Source organism: Aphanomyces astaci, assembly GCF_000520075.1.
Source record: "Aphanomyces astaci strain APO3 unplaced genomic scaffold supercont1.265, whole genome shotgun sequence".
NCBI lineage: Eukaryota > Oomycota > Saprolegniomycetes > Saprolegniales > Verrucalvaceae > Aphanomyces > Aphanomyces astaci.
The window spans coordinates 1-8,398 of record NW_009798528.1 but is presented as its reverse complement, the minus strand read 5'-3'; the positions used below and the strand labels follow the sequence as shown (position 1 = coordinate 8,398).

The 8,398-nt window shown below is 51.8% G+C and overlaps 2 protein-coding genes across 2 annotated transcripts in view; both read right to left on the bottom strand.

Moving 5' to 3' along the window:
- H257_18913 (hypothetical protein) overlaps window positions 1-2,069 on the bottom strand; it is a gene marked incomplete at both ends in the record, with an annotated part of 2,262 nt that extends 193 nt beyond the window's left edge. The window contains one exon of the mRNA XM_009848061.1: window positions 15-2,069. Within this exon, the coding sequence (XP_009846363.1) occupies window positions 15-2,069 (2,055 nt within the window). The remainder of the gene's footprint in view (window positions 1-14) is intronic.
- A 1,319-nt stretch (window positions 2,070-3,388) lies between these two features.
- H257_18912 (hypothetical protein) lies at window positions 3,389-7,799 on the bottom strand (the record flags this gene model as incomplete). The annotated part of the gene is made up of 4 exons (XM_009848060.1): window positions 3,389-4,423; window positions 4,871-5,334; window positions 5,912-6,376; window positions 7,029-7,799. Coding segments are annotated over 4 exons (2,649 nt in total), but the record flags the coding sequence as incomplete, so codon positions are not given.
- Between the last annotated feature and the right edge of the window lie 599 nt (window positions 7,800-8,398).

Below are 8,398 nucleotides of genomic sequence, written 5' to 3'. Positions count from 1 at the left end.
ACAATGATGAGCACTCCGCCAAAGAAACACCCGACCACCGCCAAGTACGCCTTGCCGTGGCAGTTCTCGTTGCATATCGGCGCCACAGCGCCCGCCGGCGCCAGCCCGTGCTCGATCGCTTCCAAATCCACGGTGCCCCCCACAGCAAACGCATTGTTAAACTTCTCCAGGGCTTCCAAGAACAAGTCGACCAGCGAAATGAATAACATCACCCCCGCGGACAAGGCAAACGTGACGGCCATGGCCGTGTCCCCCGCCAAGAAATTCAGCCGTTTGATCGAAAGCACCAGCACCGACAAGCATGTGGCGAGTCCCCCCACCACACTCATGCCCAGCGCACACCAAATCACTTCCGACGTCACTTGGGGGTTCAAATCCGGCACCGATCCGTCGTCCACAGGCTCGGCGTCGTCTTCTTTGGTCAGCTGGAACCACGACATCATCGAGTTCTCTTCGTGCTCCATGATGTGGCAATGGGCCAAGTACGGCTCGTCCGTGTTGAACCCGTACTCAGTGGGGCCCACCGTGCTGCCTTCGACGAGGAACTGGTCCGGCACGCACGCCACGTAGCACACTTGCGTGATGTTCTGGGACTGCCGGGCGTTCGGGATCACCACCACGTCCTTGAGCGCGTTCTTGTCGATCGACTTGTCGTCGGGGCCGCACTGCGCGTTCACCAAGTGCCAGTGGAACGGATGCGCGTCGTCGGTGGGGTTTTTGAACTGCCACTTTTCCACCTTGCCCAGCGTGCACTTGAGTTTGTTTTGGATCGTCGACACGTTGGCCACCATCTGGTGCTGCACGATCATGAGCTGCACGGGGCATTTGTTGTCCCCTTCCATCTCGCCCAGCGTGATGGTTCGCAGCTTGCCCTTGGTCGACTTGTACAGCGCCTCCAGGTCCTTCAACGCAGTCATCTTCTTGGGCAGCTCCACCTTGGCCGGGGCGTTCTCCTTGGGGGCGACGATGCGCACCTGCAGCAACCGCGGGTCGTACGAGTACGACGACTCGATCTCGGTCGAGTCTTCCAAGTCGTATGTTGTGCCCACCTTGGTGTCGGTGAAGTCGCACACCAACTCGACGCGCTCCAGCGAGTACAGCTTGAACCCGGTCTTGGCCACGGGCTTGACCTCCGATACAAACCCAGAGTCTGTCGCAATCAGCTGGCACTGGTCCGCAAACGGCAGCGTGAAGTTGTAGTTGCGGGCGTTGGCCATGTTGGCCATACGCAGGCGCACTTGGCCAGCGGGGATGTCCACGTACGGCATGATGACGCCGTTGACCGTGTTCACGGCCCCAAACGCCTCCGACACCCACTTGGTGCCCTCGGTCTGGCACACGCTCACGCTCGAGTACACGAGGGTGCCGTCGGGGGCGATGATCTTGTCCTGGAAGATCAGCGGAATGTCCACCAAGTTGTTGAGCTTGTACGCCGTCTCCACCTCGTCGTCTTGGATGACGTACAGCCCCGCGAGCCCCGCCCACATGTTCAACCGACCGAGGCCGATGGCGTGGTCGTGGTACATCTTGGTCGACCCTGATTGGGTGTTGTTATACCGAGCGATGTAGCTCTGGTTGCGGTAGATTGAAAAGTGCGGCAGTCCGTCGTACTGGGCGGGAGTTTCTAACCCGTGGACGTGTGTGATCACCGGCACGCCGCAGTGGGGGTAGCACGACGACTCGCGGATCGTCAGCGTCGTTTCCACGTTCATGTCCAACAAGTGCTTGGACGATTTAATCGCGTTGTACCAGGTGACGGTGATGGGCACGCCTTTCTTGACGAGGATGGTTGGGCCAGGCGTGGTGATGTTGCCGCCCACTTTGCCGTAGCCGTAGGTGGCCGCTGTGGGCGCGCCGGAGCCCCACGCGTGGCGGGTTTCGCCAATGTTCATGTCGAGGCTGCCCCCCTTGCGCATGTCGATCACTTCGGGGATCACGAGGGGTGTCGAGAATGGTTTCCATGCATCAAAGAGCTTTTCGCCCGAGGTAGGGAGAGGGGGGTCGGTCGTTTGGCCATCCGTCGGAAGTATCCACGACAATACTGCAGTCAAGGCCAAGAAGGGCAACATCGCAGCTTAATCTCGCACCTTCAAAATGTGGAATGCCACGTAGTGTATGGCGGATTTGTGTGTTTTGGGGCGGTTATGCTGTCGCAAGTGCACATAGATCCGAGCGTCGGATTCGTGGATTGTCGGCTGAACGCAAAGTTGTGGACCAATGGCCTTGGGAGATTCTGATTCGAGCCACTGGAGTGGCCCGCAGCACACGTCGCGATCTTTTGACGTTCGAATTTCGATTGTTTTTACTCGAGAGTGGTTGGTGCCTACGTTTTGAATTATACCAGTATATATTGCAAGCCAGATCTTGATTGGCTACAAATTGAGCTAAACCAATCTGGGTGGTATCTTTCGAATCCCCCACAAAAAGAACTTGTGTGGTAATTCAGTATGGCGCGATATTTCAAGGCACATGGACGTGTGACGAAGATTAGTTACCGAAATGTTGCCGTCTCTCCAAGTGGAGATCACAGGAGACGACGGATAAATCCGATAACGTCGAAGACTGCTTGCTGAGTCAACACGAATCGCCCTGCTGGACGCACGACCTGGAGAAGATCCAACCAATCACATGCTGTGGTGCATACGTTGCAAACACCCAATGGGCATCCATCCACCCGCCCACGGCCCTTGGGTACCCAATCACAGCCGCAACCACAAAACTGGTGTCGTGGGGCTGTAAAACCCGCTATTAATAGCCAATCAATCGATTTGAAGTACAAGTAGAACTAACTTATCAATAACGTAAATGACCAATTTATGGTGCACTTGAACGAGACCTCGACGTAGAGAATGCACCTTATTCGTCTCTCAGGACCGGGATTTCAATTCTGAAAAGTGCTGTGTGAAGCTGAAAGGTTGGGCATTCTTCTGATTATATAATCGGCTTGAATCGCTTCATCTTAGCGTTCATTTACTTCGATTGCCAGCAGGACGACCCATTCCTGCATGTATACACTCGTGGGATGTCGTTCACAGAACCGAATAATCGACCGGTTACGATTCAACATGTGACACCTAAAAATAGATTTTAGTCGTGTTTAGGCTTTCGTCAGAAATCAAAGGGCAATAGGTGTCCAATCGAACCCAGCACCTAGCGCGCCACCTGAAACTTCTATGTGGACATCGACGCCTATGATGTGGCTGGTGCGACGCAGCAGCACCGTCCATCGCGACGAATTAGTCCAAGTAAATAAGCAACCGGTGGAATATATGGGCCCATCGTCGAATTTGATACTACTACCCTGCGTCCATGTCATCAATGGAATCGAATGTTGCTTTTGAGTCGACTGCGTGTGGATGTCCAGCACAAAGCACAAAACAACATGCGTCGACAATCATAGTCGGTGTCCCCACAACGCGAAAGTCCTTGTATTGATCGATTTACGTGTATTACTACTGCCCTGGTCGATCAACTCTATCTTCGATTATGGTGGTGATTCTTGGACGATAGCTCTGTGATCGACAGCATATCGTACCGATCGTCGCAACTGCTGTGGAGCAGCACGTACTTTTCCCGCTTGCCTCGCCAGTAGTCTGCGCCTTCGAGCTCGGCGATTTCGTCCACGACGAGTTTGAGCACCTTTTTAAACCGCGTGTTCCCTACTACGTCCACCGCCGTCCCTCGGTCCTCCATGAACCGACTGCCAAAGTCTCGTAGGACCGCAAACGGCACGTCCACTGACAGCACCTTGGTCGGTTCATGCGACGCATTCGGCAGCAAAAATGACGACAGCCACTTGGACACTTGGCGCTCGACGTGGCCGACGTCTTGCTTTTGCCGGTGCTTGTCCTTTTGGTTCTGCTTTGGGTCCACCACTTTGACGTTCAATTTGACCGTCGGCGCGTCCTTGTCGAAGCCGCCGTTCTTCATATCGGCACTTCCGCCGCCACCGCCACCGCCGCCGCTACTGGCCCCTCCCGCACACGACAGCGACGTTGCCATGGAGCCACTCCGCGGACGATGCAGCCCCGACGAAGACGACGGATGGTGCTCGGAGAAAAAGTACGCGAGCGACGTGATTGGCACCGTCACGTCGCCGTCGTAGTGCTTGATCGAACGCACTTTTACAGCTCGTTTTTCCGTCAACAGGTGCTTCTTGACCAACACCATCCAGTGCGCGCCAATCATGGTGCAGTACTCCTCCAAGTCCTTGGTATCGGGGTGCCAGAACTCGGCCGTGAGTCCGCTTTGCCACAGCAACGTGGCCACTTCGAGCCGCGAGTGCAGCATGGCCGGGTCCGAGCAGACCAAAATCAGAGGGGATTCGACTTGTGGCCGCGCCAGACAGCTCACCATGCGATCCACCGAGAAGCGGACCCCCACCGCGCGCACCGTCGGCAGCTGAATCCTTGCCGCGGGGAGTCTATTAAAAACGAATCAAAAACTTGGTCCAGTACGTCATACATGTATAAACCTTCAAATATTCTAAAGCGCACTTTGCAGTTGTTGTATTCTTTTATATTGTTTATGTGTTTATTCTAAACTGGAGCGACATGGAGAACCAAATAAATGTACAGAAGAATCGGCGGAAGGATTTAGCCAATCACATTGCAGGAAACCATCATCAACGTGAAATTAGTGTATGACTTCAATTACTGTGATACCAATCACCTTTTTAAATACATATAAAATTCAGTAACAAAGAATCGATCGATAGTTTTGGCGATTCAGCACAAAAGTAGTCCAAATTTTGAGTAAATGGACAATACGAAAAAAGACATGCAACGTGTCTTATCCTTCCTGGTTGCAAAACCCAAAAGTTGGCTGAAATCAGTCAACAATATCCTCAAAAATAGAATATATGTTGTACCTGTATTTGACCACGAGGGCGTCGTACCGCCCGCCTTCGGCCATGATTTCGTTCTGGTTGTTGACGACTTGAAACATGAGGCCAGACGTGTACGCTTCCTGGCGCAGCCCCAGGTCCAATCGAAGTGCCACGGCACTTTTGAGGTCAACAAACAATGCGCGGAGGTTTTGCAGCCCCAGAAGGGCGTCGTGGATGGATTTCTTTAGCTGTGCGTCGCGCTTTTGTTCGCGTTTTGTCTTGTTCGATGTAAACGCGTCGGATGACGTGGCAAAGTCATGGTGGCCCAACTGGTTCATTGTGAGCACGAGAAACGACTCGATCGACGCCAGCGCGGCCAGCGGGTCTGGCGGCAGGTGGAAAAAGTGCTTGAGCAGATCGCACGACGCGTCCGAGATGGACACGTCCGCCATCTTGCGTACGACAAACTTCCACCGACTTGTGGGCACGGACGGCAAGTTGGACTCCTACAAGTGGTATGTCAGAAACATGTCGATATCAATAAACATGGACATATCAACGTGAATTTAGTAGCAAGTAGAGACGGGATTGATTGGTGCAAGGACTGACGCCTCCTCCACAGTGTCGCCACTCGATTGTATACATGTATATATGTTTTGTCATGCTTGAAAATGCTACAATGTGATACGGACGAGACAATAAATATACTCATAATATCTCCAATTAAAAACAGTATATCATCACCCTTGTGATATTGTCAAGTTGATTATTCGAAATTGGAGTGGGCTGCTCTATAGTTTAACCAAATCGGCAGACAATCGATCAACCAATCAAAACCCAGAACACGAATCCAGTGGCCAATCAAATTCACTCTTTGACCAAATCAACATCGAATGCGTGTGTGATTGAAATTAGTGTGATACTGAACGATCTTTACATACAAAAGTCACGACAACGAATAATCGATCGATAGATTTGGCAAATCCGCACAAAAGACTAAATTTTGGGTAAAATGACAATATATTGACATAGAAAACGCGAATGCATGTCGGGAGCGGTGATGCCATATGGATGGATGTTTACCTGAGAGAGCCATTTGAGAACATCCCGGCGTGTTGCTAGGGGGACGTCGCACAGGTCGAGCATGCCGCGGGACAGCCGGGCGTCGCTTAGCCGGACGTAGGACGTGCCGAGCAGTCCCACTGACTCGAGCGATTGCCGGACCACGTGCAGCACCTCGAGCTCCATCACGCGGCCAGTGTGCTTTTCGTCCCAGACCAAGTCAAAATCGGCTTCGAAGATCTCCCGCGGGTGCCCGCCGCTCACGTTTTTCCGAAACACGCGGCCGAAATGGAACCGTTTTAGCTGCGACACGTTGTTGCGCGCGAGGAACCGCGCCAACGGCTCGGTAAAGTCGAACGGAAGCATGACCGTGACCCCCGCCGCGTCGAGCAAAGCGCATCGGTTGACATGCAACGCACAGCTGGCACGCTTGGGCATCAGCAACGGCGTCGTCAGCTCCACCGCCCCGTGCTGTTCGAACACGGCCTACATAATGACACGTGAGGAAGGTGTAGCTCACGAACCAGCTTCAAAATACTCAGCATTGTCGGCAAGAATGCGACCGTCACTACTCGAATCAACTTGAAACTCTGCAAATTACTCCATGTAAAGAAAAACAATCCTGCGACCGATTGGGTAAATCGATTATTCAGATTTTAACGAATTTATCCACGATTTGATTCGACAAGTCACTAAACGCATACTGCCAACGTGTGATCACAACAATAATACATTCGATTTGAAAGGCACTAAATATAATATATCAATGCTATTGAGGTATATTCGGTACAAATTTCCAGACCCCGTCGAATCAAATCACGAATCGACGCTAGTATTGGCTAGTCCAATTTTGAGTGGATTTGATTGGCTCTTACAGGAAGGGCAAGTATATATATTCAACCAATCAGAAAACTCCGGCGTGATTCAATATTGGTTAGACACACCAGGCCAATTTTGGAATTTTACAGAGAATTTAGAACATCGATCGTTGTTTTATCGTTCTAACGCAAGAGAACTCGCTCGTTCCAACCACAACAATACACATACATCATATATACCGTCCAAACACACCCAAATACCATCAAGTAGTACGCCACCCCCATGTCACACACATTTTTGCTCTGTCACAGATACAAACCTGAAGATGCCGCTGGACAAACACTCGGCCATGACCTTCGGCATACAGTGCCATGGCCTTGTGCTTGTGCACACCGTCAAACGTGTAATCGACGTGGTCCACTGGTTCTTGCACAAACAGCGCCTGCATCATTTGCCCGAAGAAGTGGCCCTTGGGGTTGGCCAGCGTCTGCAGCGCTTCCTTGAGGTACTTTTCCTCGACTTCCATCTTGGGCGGCAACAAGTTGGACGCGAGGAGCTCCGCCGCGGACGGCCGGTTGCTCGGGTTGGGCGCGCACAGCCAGTGGACAATTGTCTGGACGTTGGCCGGCGCCTTCCACTGACTCGGGCACTGGTTACGCTGTCGCAGATCCATCAACGCCTCTGCGCGCTCCATCAACGTTGTAAACGGCGGCGACCACATTTCGAAAAACAAAATCCCCAGAGAAAACATGTCTGCCTTCTGGTTGTACCGCTGGCCCTCCTTTTCCTGCTCGGGGGCGCGGTAGAACGCCGTGCCCACGCCCGCGGTGATGTTCAAGCTCTCGTACGAGACCGTCAGGTCCTGCACGCCCCCGTCGTGGTCGTCGTCCACGGCTTGGTCGCGGGAAATGCTTTCGTACGTTGGAATGTCAGTCAAGTGGTTCACGTTCAACGACGGAACGTGGTCCAAGATCGCGTCGTCGTCGTCGTCGTCGTGTGACCCTTCCCGGACATCCTTGGGCGGTTTCGTAGCAAGCCCAAAGTCCCCCAGCTTGACCGTGCCCTCCGCGTCCAAAAAGATATTTGGGGGCTACCTCAGTCACACAAATATGTTAATGTTAGGCTTACTACCGTGAACATTCAAATGCATACAACCACATTCCAATATGTCTATCTCACAAACCATGGTGATGGGTGATGGCAAACTGTACACATTTGAATCTGAAGCATTGGCCGATATACATACTTGTCACAGACAGCTGTACTAGATGCTAAATATCCAGATCGAATTGTGACACTGTCCCACATCCAATGCCATGTGAAAGCTTAGTCCATCGCTGGCCCTTGTATTGTTTATGCGTTTATTCTAAACTGGAGCGACATGGAGAATGAATCGACACAACCAAATAAAGTACACAAGAGTGGATTATGGATTTAGCCAATCAGGTTGCAGGAAACCGTCATCAATGTCAAATTAGTGTATGATTTCAATTAGTGTGATACCCATCCCCCCAGGACACCTTTTTACATATATGGTACAAAATTATTCAGTATAAAGAATCGATCGATAGATTTGCCGAGTCAGCACAAAAGTAGTCCAAATTTTGGGTAAAAGAAAGACAATATCAAGTATTGTGCTTTCGAGTGAAATTTCGTGTTGTGGCGTGGTTTCTCGTTGGAATTTAAATC